The 15,958-nt window shown below is 40.6% G+C and overlaps 1 protein-coding gene across 1 annotated transcript in view; it reads right to left on the bottom strand.

The window, feature by feature from the left end:
• Window positions 1-15,672, bottom strand: part of nos1 (nitric oxide synthase 1 (neuronal)) — a 40,509-nt gene extending 24,837 nt beyond the window's left edge. The window contains exons 1-4 of the mRNA XM_018660027.2: window positions 15,454-15,672; window positions 11,312-12,100; window positions 8,385-8,478; window positions 4,293-4,430 (exon numbers count right to left, since the gene is read on the bottom strand). Of these exons, the coding sequence (XP_018515543.1) occupies window positions 4,293-4,430; window positions 8,385-8,478; window positions 11,312-12,033 (954 nt within the window). The 5' untranslated portion in view covers window positions 12,034-12,100; window positions 15,454-15,672. The remainder of the gene's footprint in view (window positions 1-4,292; window positions 4,431-8,384; window positions 8,479-11,311; window positions 12,101-15,453) is intronic.
• Window positions 15,673-15,958: the final 286 nt, after the last annotated feature.

Below are 15,958 nucleotides of genomic sequence, written 5' to 3'. Positions count from 1 at the left end.
TCCATTGCATGATTAAATACTTTCGTGCACTTAACAAAGAGGTGTTAATCGGTTTTATATTACTAATTTTAAACATATTTCAGTGTCCTCCAGGATTTGTGCTCACTCACAAGAGACAGTTACTGCATCCATGTCTGTGTTGTGACTGAATGCAAAATGAGAAGAAGCATAGCATCCTCTTAATTTACAAAAGGAAGAGCTAACACATTACCTTCTCTCTCTTTTCATTTTAGATTAACCGGTCATGGTTCTGCTTGGTACCAAGCAGACACAGGAAATGCCTGAATTATAGTTTATGCAAATCTAAGAGAAACAAAAACCTTCTCAAATCCAATTTTTTAAAACTTGTTTCTTCCTCCTCTTTTAACTTGTGAACTATATTATGTTATTCATGTTATGAGTACACTGCCCTTAGGAGGAAGGTGCTAACACGCTCAAGGTGCCAACCCTGCTTAAAAATATATTTACCCTACACTTTCTTGCTAAAGAACCCATTAACACTAAATTAAGTGCTGCTCTTAAGCCATGATAGAGAGATTTCCCAATGGGTAAACATCTTTGTCACTACTTTTTACAGGATAAAACACCAAAAAGTGTGAAATAAATTAAATAAATGAGGAAAAACACTGTATTTCAGCATTCAAGGCCAACAGGATATTGGTAGAACACATCCATCAGCACTGAAAGGGTTTCAATTTTATCAACATCAGTTCAGGTTGTATTATATGTTCCAAATAAAATGTAAGTTTTTTCAATTAAGTTCCAGACTCTGAAAGCATAGAAGAATCATAACTGTTTTACAAATTTCTTTCATTATATCGCTCACACATGGCTGGCTCGAATATTAATGAATGAGTAAGTCAGTGAGTCATGGATTGGTATCCTTCCATTAAGCAGAGACAGGAAGAGAGAAAAGAGCGAGGAGGAAAGACGGAAAACAAGAAAACAGACAGATGCAAAGCGAAAATTGCTCATAGCTGGGAGCAACCTTGTGTGGTCAGTTTAATATGATTAGAGTTGAAGTCAGCTGTCACTTTGGTTTGCCGTAAATGCCTTCACCAGTTTAGAAAGATAGAATGAGTGAGCAAGAGCTGACGACAGGAACGATAGCGGAGGCGTGCAGTCGAAGAGGAAATTTGACAATGACCCGAACGCTGCTAAAATTGGCTTGTTACACTGAACCACCCACTTGTACTGTCCAAACACACGGCGTGAACCGGCAGTCCATCCAAAATAAACTTGCCTCTGTGTCCTTTCCAAAAAAATCCTCAACGCTCACTCAACAAAAACAGAAAAAGAGGGAAAACAGCCGGTGAAGGAGACAACAAATACAACATCGAAGCCAGTCAAAACAAAGGAAAAATGGGAAAGGAAATTGAGTGAGAATCTGTGAAAGTGCTCAAGCAAATATAGATTTAAAAAAAGCGATAATTACAAAGAAAAAAAAGAAGCAAAGAAAAGATAATCAACAACACAAGAGAAGAACAAAGATGAGGCAGAAAAACAAGAATAAGAGGTGACGGAGTAAAAGGGGGGAAATGGATGAGTAGAGCAGGGAGTGTTAAAAATAAAACAAAGGAATCACTCGTGCTCCAGCACGTCCGCTCATCATACTGCTCTGGGCATTCATGCCATCCAGCTGTCCTTTTCGAAAAAGACAGATCATCCTCGAATCCAGCAGCGTCTGTGATATATAATAAATCTGAAGATGCTATTACAGACCATTCATTGGGATGCACACAACAGCCCGTCCGATAAGTCACCAAAGTAATTAGGCTGCTGTTTTGCTGTTTACGAATGGCTGCAGTGTTTTAGGGGGTGAATGTTTAAACAGCGATGCTCACCTTGCTTGGTAGACTGGCTTACTAACTAGAGGAAGAAACTGTCACTGCATAATAAAGTGGAAAAAAATGGATGGACCAAGTGGTTGATAGATGAATCGGGATGGAAATGTCTCACTGAAATACCTTTTCTCTGTGTGTTGCTCAGGCTTTTTTGAGTTTTGCCCTCCAACAAAAGTTTCACATTTCTGGAAATGATCCTACTTAGCTTTTAGTCATGGGAAGATCCACAGAATTCGTTGTTATATCCAGAGTACATATCATTTCATATCCAAAATGGCATGGACTTTAACACAATAGAGTGCTCATTCTGTTTCAGTCATTGTTGGTTCCTTTTTACCATGGACACAGTTGTCCCTGAACATTAATCAAGTGTTTATTGTTGTATCCATTAACCAGCTCTCAAAGTAGTGATTATATCCCAAATGAAGCAATGTTGTTAATCAAATATCTCAATGACTATGGGATAGATTGAAGACAATCTGGAACAGAAATTCATGGTTCCCTGATGACGTCATGACTTTGGTGATCCTTTGAGTTTTCATCTAATGCTGCGATGAGCACGACCTTTATGGTGTTGAGAGATAATTTTTGGATGGATTGCCATGAGAATTCATGCAGACATTCATGTTCCTGACAGGATAAGTTGTATTAACTTTAATTTAATTAACTCTTGACTTTTCATCTCATGCCGTCATCAGGCCTAAATTTCAATGTTTCCACTTAAAACCAAATGCCTGAAAAACTAATGACATTTGCATCAGTCTCAGCCACAGCAAATGTTAGCATGATAACACATGAAAAAAAAAAACAGTGAACATCAGCATCCTAACATCTTCATTATAAGTGAGGTAGCATGCCAATGTTAGCATACAGCTCAAAGCACCACTTTGCCTAAGTAGAGCCTCACAGAGCCAATGTTTATGAAAGTAGCTACTGCTAAAGACTGGATTGGTTTTGTTGAGCTAGTCATGCTACAGTTATATGAACATCTGCAGCATTAATAATAGGCATTCTGGATAAAAATATCCACCAATCATTACATGTTTGAATTTCTCAGCATAGTGTTCTGAATATGCTGAGTCATTAAATGACCATGTGAGTCACTGTATGAAGTGAGCTGTCCCCATACGGTATGTCAGCGATCTGTTGGGTTTTGGGCTTTTTTTTTTTTTTTGTCTGAAGATTTCATTGTTTCATAAGCTTTACCCAGATTTCCCTAATCCCCCACTTTCTGGCTAAATAGTAATGAGCTGAATCACCAACAGTTCAGGCAAGAGCTCTCTAATGTATGAATAGTTAGTGAGAAGCAGAGAAAAGGAATGCCACGCTGTGCTATTATTCTTCAATCTACTTGACTTGCAAATTATGTGTTGGTAAGTCTGCAGGCTAAATGTTTGTTCAGTCAACCAAGATACTGTATTTGATGTTCATCAGTGCCTTTAAGATACTGTTAAAGGCACAGATATCTGCCACCTTTGGTAGTTGACCTACAGTATGAAAGGTTTGCATGTCTATGGCTTTGATGCACAGGGCTTCTGCTTGTCAAACATTTGTCTTTTTAGTATGTAATGTCATGTTATCTTGTGAATTATGTTACACCTATTATGGCAATCTGGCATCATGTTTACTCCTCTCTCATGTATCATCAATTTAAACAGGTCAAACTTTTTGTGCACTTCTTGTATTTGTAAAATCTGTCAATTTTACTTCGTGACCAGAACAATAAAAATCCTCTGTATTGCAATGTAATTCAATACATAAGTCCAGTAACAAATGCTCTCTTTGTGATGTTTACACAATCTTTCATTGTTGTTGACATGTCATAAAAATACTGGTTCAATTGTGTTGTCAGTTTTTGGTCTTGTTGGACTGAATCAACCCTAAATGCCACCACACCTTTCTATTGTTTTAGCTTCTCAGTTGCAAGGATTTGCTGCTTTTCTGAGAGTAAACTGAAAATCCTAGGCTTTTGGACTGTTGATGAAACAAAACAAGCAATCTGAAGAGGTGTGGTGCTTTAGAAAATTGTGATTATGAGAATTTGTGATTTTTTTCTCACATTTGATAGACAGAGCAACAAAATGATCAGTAGATCAAGTGATAAAGAAAATAGTCGTTAGTTGCAGCCGCAGTCAGAATTATTTTAAGTAAAGTTATTTTAATGCAGGGCTGTTGTACTGCATTGCCTTACAATTGCATCATACAGGTGTTTCTGTTTTTCTGGTCACTTGGTGCCAGTCGTGTCAGGGTACGAGGAAAGAATAGCACCTGCAGGCTTTATTCAGATTCCACACTGGAATAGAAACTCTGGCTATTATAGGATGACCTGAATCATGACATCAAAATATTTCTCATGTTTGCCAGGATGGCTGCTTCAGCAACAAATGTAAATGCTGCAGGAGCCTGCTTTATTCAACATTTAAATGGACTGATTTCCATATGCCTCACCTTGCTGGAGCTGTGGTGGAGTGTGTCGCTGTAGACAGTGCCAGTCTCCCAGTTCTTGATCTTAATGAAGCGAGGGCATTTGGAGGGACTGCCATTCTGCAATGTCTTAGTAGGTGAGGTCCTTCCCTGCTCTGGGGGCTGGAAAGAGAACACATGTACACATGAATCATTACCTCATGCCTTTGTACTATATCTGGCTATTACATTCTGTGGTAATCAAAGACACCTTTGGTTCAAGCTGGATAAGTTGTTTATGACTGGGAGTCACGCTGAGGTAAACTGAAAAGTGACGCAGCCTTCCCACTGCGGGGAAGTGGATGTGAGTGCAAAAGTTGGAGATGGATTGGCAAGCTGGGAATAACAGGACTGTTAGAACCATCATGAGGCAAAGAGCTTCCTCTGCAGACTTCCTGGTCTTTCTTTTCAAGGAAAATCAGATGTTATTGTGTTTACGTCTCTCTCACTCACTTACATTCTCTCCTTCTTCCATTTCGGTTTTATTTCCTACTCTAGTATAAAGGCAATCAGCATTTAACAGCAGGTAGATGGCAAGATAACTCTTGACTCACTGGGTTTTCCAATACTGTAGCTACTGACTGATAAATGCCTGCAATTTAACCCCAACGCCAACTGTACGCATTACAAGAGAAAGGCACCGAGTGATTGCCAAAGATCAAAAGTAATCAATCCAACACCTTGGAAGCTCATTCATCATCTTGCACTGCATTGTTAATCATACAGTGGAGCAGCTACTGAACAACAGTGGCACAATCATCATGCTCACCAGGGAGATGAATACCAAAAGTGTCACACCGGTTGAGTCTCATTGTCATCTCATGTCCTCTCAAACAGCACAGAGGAATGAGGAGGTTTGAATTGAATTTGATTTTGCACACACTGAGAGTAAAGAGCTTGGCTCCTGTGTGTTCATGCTCCCACAGCCGTAACCCCCACTGTGCTGTTCAGATATGACACATTGTTATCACTGAGGTTGTGGACAGGAGATAAAGATCATTGTACCATAAAGTGACTTAGCTGAAAAGGCAAAGGAAGTCAGATGCAGGAGATTAAGGCTTGCTGACATAAAAAAAAAACAGAGCAGTTGTGTATTATTTGAATAGAAGGCTTGTCGATCACTGACCGGAAGCTATATCTTTGGCATTTACATTTAAGAAAGTCATTTCTATTAATGCCACATGCAGGTTTCAGTGTAGCCTGTTGAACACCTCTAAATGCCAATTTACTTATTCTTTATGTGTATTGATGTAAATATAAAATATCAACAGACAAAAAATCTTTTCTGCCCCTTAATATGTTTAATGAATGACTACTCAAATTAACCAAATTATATTTTATGTAAACATTTGGGCAAAAGAGTCATAGAGAGATAAAGGGGGATAATTATGTCTCCTATATGATTGTCCACAGATGGTCCAATTGACCTTTTGCTGGTTAGGATGAACGATGATGATGTTGCCTTGTAGTTTGGGGGCAGAACGTCCTAGTATGTCAGAGGTTTTTCACATATTTTTACTGGATTTACTGGACATTACTGGATTTTTACTGGAAATAGTAAGATGTAACTTTCAGCTGTAATGAATACTGCAGAATGGGACCAGGATTATTTAATAGTCTTGAAACATAAAAAGCCTGCTAGTGACAGTGTTTTCAACCAACTTGTGGCTTTTATGTTAGCTTACTTAGATAACTAGCTACAGCAGAATTATTTCAGTCTGCAAAATTGTAGTCATAGAAAGATAAAGGCTATCTGCTACAAATGATAGCCTGCTCACGTTAAAGTCATTCCAATGGACCCAGAGTCCTATATTCCAACGATCTATGTTGCATGTAATCGGAACCTGAAGAAGATATTCTCTAGCTCTGTATTCGCTTAATATGACATGGGCTATTGTCATATTGTCAAAGAGGTTCTCTGTTCCCCAGCACTCCTATGTGGCTCTATAATAGGTCTACATTTGAGGGAACTTATGGAATGTGTTATGGTCAATGTTAGGGTTGGAAGCCTTGTTCCAATAAAAATCAAAACTGAATAATATTTATGAAACATTTTAGCTTGGAAGAATACTGTGGGGAACATAGGACCCTGGGAAGGCTCCCACATTCTTCAAAAATGAAAGTAAGAATTTCAAGTAGTAAATCTGCCACCATTAGTCTGTTGGCTATATAATTTATGAATGGGAAGCATGACTGTTATAGCAACAGTAGTGTGGCTTAGCAAACAGTTATAACACTTGCTAAACAATTATCTTAAACTACTAAGACTGCATTTGTAGGTTCAGAATGTAAGTCCAGTCTGTCCAGTCATCTCTCTCATGCTGAACATATTACTAAAGGAAGCTGCTGGACCACACTAACACTCACAAATTATATAAATCCCATCAGGCGTCAATCACCAGGCCTCAATGTCAAAAACAAGGTGTGGATGTAACGGAAGGGAGCAGCCATGGAGCAAGAAATGAAGATAATTGAAGCTAATCTGATGAAGATAATTTCATAATGTGGTGTAATCACCAAAGTCTTTCTGGTAAATGCAGTTATGCAGTAAAAGTTCCTCATTCACCCACCAATTAAAACTTCTGATGGGAAATTTTGATGATGTGCACAAGACAGGGAGTAGATGGGAAGAAAGAAAAAGAAGAAAATGAGATTGACAGGCTAAGAAATGGAAAGACAAGTTATCCATTAAATATTTATAGGGTTTAGTCTTGTCTTTTTTTTTCTTTTTTTTAAGATGAGTGAGTTGATGGTTTGACAATTGGCACTTTATTCAGTGATGATTAAGCCATAGTGAGGAAAAAAGGAGGCACAGAAGCATATTCTCCACTTTCAATAGATCATCAAAGGTGGTGTCTCCAGAACCCACTAGCTGGTGGAATTTGACAGAACATTCTGCCACCTATCCTTTGCAAGAGGCTTATTAAACATTAAATTATGCAGGAGCAGAAGCTCAAGCTGGAGGCACACGGACAATCCTTCACCAAAGTGAGAAAACTAATTTGCAGGCCATTGACGTGTCACTTTAAATCCTCGTATTTAATGGTATAAAAATCTGACAAAATTTTCTCAAACTATTTCACTGACACTTTTTTAAAAATTAACTTAGTGTCTGACTTGAGTCTACTGGATTTAACACTTAGCAATGAGCCATCAAAGTTAGCATCAATGTCTAGCAAAATGCCTGCAGGGGAAATTCCTACTGCGTGAGTCAGCACATGCATATATTTGACATACATTGATTTCACCTCTCAAACACACCTTCTCACCAGCACATAGGCAAACAGGCTTCTTCAAGCTGAGCACACCCTACCAGGAAAGACATATGGCTTCTTACCACAATCATACGAACACATCATTCCTAACTGTCCCTCCCCCTCTTTCCTAGCACACTCTCACACACATATTCTTGCAAGCATGCACATTAACACTCTCTTCTCTGCAGGTCTGAGGGGTTGGATCATTTCAAGAGGGGTGAGAGATGGATCAGCAGCTGCATGTATTCATTAGGCCTCCTGGAATAATTTCACCCCATCCGGTCCCATTGATGGGATGGGGGCTCGAGTGACGTCACAAGTGGGTGGCAAACACGGACCATGTGCAGATTACGACACTATCCCCGTCACAGATACTCAGACCTGTGACCAGACCCTTCTGTGTAGAAGCCATAAGCTGGATTTAATGCTACACCAGCTTGCCGCCGGAAGGATCTAATGCCTAGGTGATGGGATCTTAAGCAAAGGCTTTATTACTATGTGCAAAGAAGCAACACAGATGTGCGTGCTCAGTTTCTGAAAGCATGGAATGGGCCAATAGTGTGGATTATTGTACAAGGCTAAAGAGCCAGACAGGCGAAAGCAGCCATGGATGCACATGCATTATACAGCTACAGAGATTTACTTAGCAAGCCTGCTCATGAAGACTTGCAAAAACACACACATACACACACACACACACAGAAGGGCAAAGGATCTTTAAGTTACTGATCTAGCAGAATAGAGATCCACAAACATATTCTTAAACATGATCTTTCTCACTTTAAATTATTTCTGAGGTTGAATATTTGTTTCTTTTTACCTTGTCAGCGTTGAACACCACCGGCATGTTTTCCAGCATTCTGTCGTTATCTGATGCCAGCTGGGGAGACGTGCCATTTCCCACGCCAAGGTCCCTAGAAGTCAAACACAATTCTCTGTCAGGTGTGTGAGCTCGCATCTGGTGCAAAGGGAGTCTTTCATTTCACTTTAAAATCCACGCCTAACCATGCAGACACGCATACACACGCAAAGATAGTAAACAAGCCTTATTTCTTCCTCCTTTGCAAAAAAAATAAAAAATAAAACATAGACTTGTACACTCTCCAAAATGATGTTAAATCAGAGTTCCCTGCATAATTTCTAAAGGCTCTGTACACCCACATAGGTGTTTTCTCTTCAGGACTCAGTGGGTGGGTAGATCGGAGCTTGGCCGACATCTATCAGGCTCTCCTGTGTTAAATTTTAGCACCTGTTGCTGTGCTGCAGAGGGACAACTAGCTCCCACATGAAGGTCAGCTTCAGTAATTTCTCACGACACCCCTGTTCCAATTTTTGAGAAGAAGTGGGAGTAAGCCATCCAAAACTTACAAGAAAACACCTTTTGTGAAAGACAAGGGGGAAAGAGGGATTTAAAAGTGAATGAAAAAATGTATATTGGCATTGCATCTGTGATTTTAATCACTGTAGCTACACTTTGATTCTTTAGGAAATGTTACTCCATCACTTTCCTTGCCTACATGCTCCAAGTTCATGCAGGAATTTCTGGAGGAATTCTGTGTTAGACTGGTTGATCAAACAAATGGTGAATCAAGATGACCAATTATTTATTATATTTCTGTATTTCGTTAAATATAAGAATGCAGTTTACTATACAAACAGCTGACATTCACCTCCCAAAGATAAAAAGAATATGATATGAACAGGATACAAACAGTCAGACATCTCACTCTGAGCTGTAACTATACCATCCTGAGAGACTAAAGGGGGGAGGGGAGACCCCTTTAGCAAACCACATGAGACATGAATAAATAAGGCAAACTCATCCACGTGTGATTTCAAGTTTGCATTCCTCCGATTGAAAACGCCCACACACATATCACCATCTACTGTCTTTCACACTCACACACCCCCCATCCTCAGTCTTCCTTGTGAACATGCGTCCATGCTAATTGTAAATCCTTGCAGGCATCCCTTCTCCCTTTCACACTCCCTGTCACACTGAATCTCTTTATTGCCACAGTTTGTAAAAGCATATTCATCCCCACAAATCAGAAGTGGAGTTCAAACGCAGAAACAGCGAGAGACGTTGCATGTGTCATTCGTCATTACCTCTGATTCTGCTCTGAAAACAAGCTATCAGTTATAAAGTGCCATTCTATTCCAGGCAAATAGCCATCAAGAAATTATTTGAGAGATGTTATTGCATGAATGTACCCAGAACAAAACAGATATTATTGGCTATTCTCTTCACAATAACCTTTCTCATTAGCTTCTATTCAGAAGTCATCAGCTTCTGCCAAAGCTAAAAAAGAAAAGAAAATTAAGTTAGCTGACTCCTTCCTGGTGCTGGATAAATGTCAGCATGTTTTTAAATTATCTATAGGTTTAAAATCCAGTTTCTGGTCATGCAGACAGCCCCATTAAGAAAAGACATTTTAGCAAGACTTCATTGTTCCTGCTTAGAGGTTTGTTTTCTTTTCTTTTTTTTTTTTTTTTTTGGCACATGTCTCCCTAGAAAGCAATGAATCACTCAAAGTGTATTTATGAAAGAGAGGAGGATGTGCATGGATTGGTCAAGAATGAGATATTGATTCAAAGAGACTGTAGCCTCAATTTGATTTCAATTGGTCGTGGGAGTACAATAGCAGATAACGGAGACGCCAATATCAATGGTACACTGTGCAGACCATTTAGACAGAGCTGGAGATGGAATATTGGCTCAGACAGAGAAGCTTTAAGAAAACCTTAGTCCAGAGTGAACACTTAAGACAAATTAATAGCAATCCAAGTTACATATTTGTGAGTCCTCCACATTAAAACTTAATAGGTAGTCATGTTAAAGACAGAGTAGTTGCCAGTGTCAGACTATCAACACCGCTGCACCTGATGCTCATAACTAAGAGGGACTGTTTGGAAGAGATTTTGCTCTCTTGCAAGCTGATAAAGCATGGTCTAATGACAGGTTTGTGACAAGCTTAGTGACAAACTTTGTGACAAGCTTTGTGACAAGCTTTGCAGTATGCTAATTGGGGTCTACTCTGTCACACTGTTATTGGAACTGACAACAATACTAATGAAGCAAATGCTTCTGTCTGTCCTAAAATATTCATATATCTGAACTGTGGCAAAACATCCTCAAATTGAATGCAGATTAGAGTGACATTCTGATATATTCTAATCCCTTTCAGAATATCTTGAAACTTTCTGTGGACTGCCAAAAAAAAAGCAAAATAAAATGAAATAATACCAACAATGCCATTTAAAGTATGGCAGTCTGTCAAAAGGCAAGTGTATTGATTGTTTAAAGAAGTTTTTATGAAACTACATACAGCAGTTATTCCAGTCATTGAGATTGCAGTTGAACGGTCATGGCTACAATTGTGAGCCATGTCATCTTAATTGAAGTTTGCTAAAGACCAGCATGCAGACAGTAATTACTTGGCACTGTACACTGCATCATAGGTGAATGAGACCCTGAATGAGAGTCTGTAACAGCTTGTGCAACACAGCTGGGCCAGGTAGTTTAGGGATATGCAGCGTGACAGTCAGTAGGGAGACTTTCTTTCAATCAGAGAACCAGGTGCAAGCACTTGTATCAGCCAATAACCACCTTGTTGAAGAGTCCCTGACCTAAATCGTGATTCCAATTCTACCTGGGCTCTAGCTCTGACCTGCACTGTGGAAGGGGATGAGCACAAAGACTCTTTTGCTAAGGGATCAATAAGGTAGTATCAAATCACAAATTACCAGGCCACTTGAATCTCAGCGTCCCGTCTCCCTGCATTCCTCTGGCCTTCTCCATTGATCTCCTTTTTGCTGTTTTTGATGAGGCGCAGCACTGGTTCGATCTCCTTCAGCAGCTCGTTGTTCTCCTCCAGCCCATTGCACAAGAGAGCTCCACGGCCCCCGTCCCTCATCAGCAGGGGGTCCTGGGCCTGCACGCCTCCCCTCTGCAGGAGGGACTGGGTGATGGACGGAGAGGACAGGTTCTCTATGGCCCTAAGCTGCGGCTCCTTGTTGACCTGCTGCTGCTGCCCGGGGCTGAATGGACTGAGAGGGGAGCAGTGCTCATAGGACTTTGAAGGTGGGAAGGCGGGGCGTGTGACCCTCACCGTGCGCTGCCGGCCGTCTCCAGACAGGGTGGTCTCCAGGTGGGTGGTGAAGCCCTCTGGCCCGCGGAGGATGAGCACAGCGTGGCTCTCGGGCGACACGTTCTTCAGTGTCTCCAGGGCCCGTTCATAGGACAGGTCCACCAGGGGCTTGTTGTTGACAGCCAAGACGATGTCACCCACCTGCACCAGGCCGCACTCTTCGGCTGCACCACCGCGAATGAGGTCTGACACGATGACAGGTGGCTTGGACACCCTCTGCTTCACCAGAAAACCCAAACCACCAACCTTCCTCTTGAAAAGACGCACTGAGATGATGTTGGGCTGCAGCTGGCACACTGTAGGCTCTGACTCCTGCATGTTGCCTGTGTGTGACTGTGAGCGCGTGTGCTTGCGTGTGGGTATATGTGTGTTCCCAGGGATGTTTCTGAAAAGCAACAGAAGAAGGAGGAGGGGAAACAGAAGTTCTATTAGTTTTAGAGGATATTACAGTGTGTTGATTTGATGTGTTGATCAGTCAAAGAGGGTATATGAGTCATTAAAGCAGAGCGTTTTCAGAAGGTAATATTACACAGATCATTAAGTCCTGTTGAGCTACAGATACAAAATATCATCATGGACATGAAAAATCTATTATTCAACTGATCAGACATTCATTTACCTCTGTGTATCAACATGTAATGTTTCAAAGACAAATACTGGCTTAGCTACAGCACATGGAAATAAAAGACAAACAATATTAAGAGGTACACAGTATTTGGAAAAGCCTTCTTTACTGAGCTGCTGCTGTTGTTTGTTCTCTCCAAGGGTGAAAAGGAACCCACGTACAAGTACAGTTTTGTGGTACTTCTTGTGGTAATCTATTCCACATATCAGAGGAAAATATTCTACTTTTAACTCTGTTACATTTCTTTAAGTGAAAAAAAAAATGTGATAAATTTATAAAGTTGCAGATTAAACTACCCAATAGTATAAAAATGAGAACAAGCCAATAAGCCAAGTACCACTGACTGGGAGAATTCAGAGTAATGAGTAATTTTACTTTTGATACTTGTGTATATTTTTGCTGGTTCCAGTGCAAAGCTTCTTTTAGGATTGCTACTGTTACTTAAGTACGGGATTCTTTCACTACTGCTATTATCCATCCCCAAGAGAGGGACAAGTGAAACATTAAGTTTTGTATTTCGCTATTTTCAGCCAATTCCAGTTAAAATGAATTGAGAGACAATTTCCATCTTTATTTATGTTGTGTAGAAAGCCGGGGTTGCCTGTAGTAGAGCAGAGACTGTGAATATTGCTAGGAATGTTTCCATCGAACACAATACTGAGGCGCACTTAGAAGAAATGCCAACACTTCAGCCAAGATATTATATTTGCACGTGTAATCGCATCATCAGTACATCTTATCTGAGCTGAAAAAAACAAAACAAGACACGCGACTAAAGCCGATCCCTCCGCTCCTCCAGCCCTGTTATTTCACCCCGAGCCTCATTGTCTCTGCACTTGAAATGAACTTAATGAACAAAAAGACGCACAGTGATGCCTTTTACTTCCTTTGATGCCACCCCACAACAACAGTGTTATTTGCCCATTTGAAAATGTTGCATCTGGCCGCGTGGGTGGCGTCGCCTGGAAAGTACAGTGTGTCAAAAAAAAAAAAAAAGAAAGAAAACACACACACACACACACACACACAAGTGAAGCAGCTCCCCGCTCATGCTACGCAGTCAGTATAGGAGGGCAAGCACGCGCCGTATATCGAGAATAATTCAGCACCAAGGTCAGCGCTCCGCCTGTACATCAGCCTCTGACTGCTGCCTGCTTCCACGCTCCACTTTTTGTTATTTCTGCTCCTCTGCAACAGTTCATCGAGTATTTTCCAACTCTTTCCTACAGTCAGAAATCAGAAGTGCCCTTGAACGCAGCATGTGATGTCGCTGTGATTAAAAAAAGAAAAACTTCTCCAGAGCCCAATAAGTGAAACTGTCACATAGAGATGTTCATATATTCTTGCACAAGCCACAAGCATTTAAGTCTTATAGCTCAACTAACCCCAACTCCTCCTCCACTGATACTTTGCACATCAATGAAACCACACACTCAGTGAGTCAGGTCAGTCAGGTCCTCAGTTCGTGGCTTTAGGAAAAAGGGGCGCACGTTCATAAATATTGACTGAATTGTCCTGGGGCACAGGAATAACTTAAATGGCCGGCCCTTTAATCCTCCCTCTTTGTAGCTGCACCCCACTAAGATTAGAAATGATCAGTAACGGAGGTGAATATTGTTGGAAATGTGCTCTGAATATGATTAAAATATTTTCTTCTTCCTTCTGAGAATACTGCAGTGTCTAGTTTGGGTAGGATGATACTCCAGCCTATTATATTGTTATGAATATTAACTACATGCTATTAGCTAAAGCAAGCAAAGATGAATCATTGCTTATACACAATTTCTCACCTGGTCCATAGCTAAATGAACACTTCACATTCACAGATATCAAATAATCATTATGCATTTCCACATTAACAAATTGTCTGTCAGTCTTTTCTCAAGTAGCTAAAGTCAGTATCTACAGTCTGAGATATATATTTAACTAACTTGTTTAACTAGTTTTCTGTTTGTGCAGAGGGCTTGTGTTGCATTTAAAATTTGATTGGAATTAAAAAACATCTTTTCAAGTGGCCCTTTGGAGGTCAAAATCAGTCACATGCTGCCATTATATGGTATTTTAGTGGCCATGTCTTGTAGAGGGGCACTTTTCAATATATAATTTTAGCAGCATTATCACCAGGCTCAAATAGTGAATAAAGTTGTGTTTGATTAACTGGAGGCCAGATAGTTATCTATAATTCCAACTGGCTGGTCAGGTATAGTCTCAGGTATAGTCTCTGTGCTCCATTGTTAATGGGAACTTGGATGCTACAGGGTATATACACACTACATGTAATGCATACTGTGATAATAGGGGACAAGCATTTAAAAAAAAAAAACCAGAATAACAGGTTAATTTGGCTATGCATCAAACAAACAAACAAACAGGATGGTTCAGTTATGCCTGGCATCATCATCACTCAGCATGCAAGAGCAACTAAACAAACACATTTGGAGGACAGGTTTCGAATCAACACCTCCACCACTATGGCGACAAAAAAAAACTGAACAGATCATCCAAACGGTGACAGATTTCCTCAATAACTTCTGACTGTAAGAGTGAAAAATTCCGTTCTCCCTTATTTCTGTTCAAAGCAGCTGCAGAACTGCGTGATGCTATTAAGAGAAAAGCAGTTACCAATCTTCAAAAATAACAAGATGAATTTACACCAAAATGCAAAGAAAACAAAAGGACATTATTTGAATTCCTTTAGAAAACAAGGTCTACATGTAAAGAACCTTTGGGACTTGATAAAACATTAAGGGACAAGTAATTAAAATATGTAGTTTGGATTCACATTGCACTGCTCTCCTCATCAGACATCAGTACAATCGGCAAAAATGCACAAGATGTTCCCACCGAGCCTGAAATTAAAAGGGTATTTCCCGGAGCAACAAGTTCTGGCGACACTTTTTTTGGCAAAATTAACAACAACAATAACAATTTTTAAAAATACCAACAACATCAATAAGGCCACAGGTTTGCACATTAGTTCAGGAACGCTCCATCTCTTCTCAATAATAGCTGATCTACATCCTCATCCACCGGCGGAATGCGCAGCCTAATTTTCCTCAGAAACAAAAGAAGAAAATAAAAGCAGCGCAGGGAAATAAGACGAAAAAACTCACCCCTGAGAACGAGGTCGCTGTCACAACGACCTGCTGCAGTGAACTTGGGATAAAACTCCTGCGCTCCCGCGTCTCGTCCTCAGCAGCGGCTGCACAGCTCTTTCATCCAAAAAACGTCTCCAAGTCGCAGCGACGCGCTCTGCCCCTCTAGAGACGAGGCATGCTTGTGCCTTTCTGCGCACCGGGGCGCCTTATAAATACAGAGCAACGGGAGACACTGTGACGAGCTGGGGGGAGAGCCGTGCGCGGGCATTTAAATGAACTGTAGGTGGGTTTTAGTTATGTCGGCTATCGTCATCACTCAGCATGCAACAGCCGACTCTCCCCGCTTCCACACTCCTCCTAGAGCCTACAGCAGGCCTTCAGATGGGGCGAGAGGGAAAGGCAAGGTGTGTCACAGTGGCAACATGTAGGCTTTTGATTGTCATCTCCTTGAACTTGCAGCAGAGCCGGTTTAATCGGGGGGATAAAGATCTGAGCACGGATCTGTCATTGAAGCTAAAAA

The sequence above is a fragment of the Lates calcarifer genome, linkage group LG13, assembly GCF_001640805.2.
Source record: "Lates calcarifer isolate ASB-BC8 linkage group LG13, TLL_Latcal_v3, whole genome shotgun sequence".
Classification (NCBI taxonomy): Eukaryota; Metazoa; Chordata; class Actinopteri; family Centropomidae; genus Lates; species Lates calcarifer.
The sequence above is the reverse complement of the archived record's forward strand: the minus strand, read 5'-3'. Positions and strand labels throughout refer to the sequence as shown.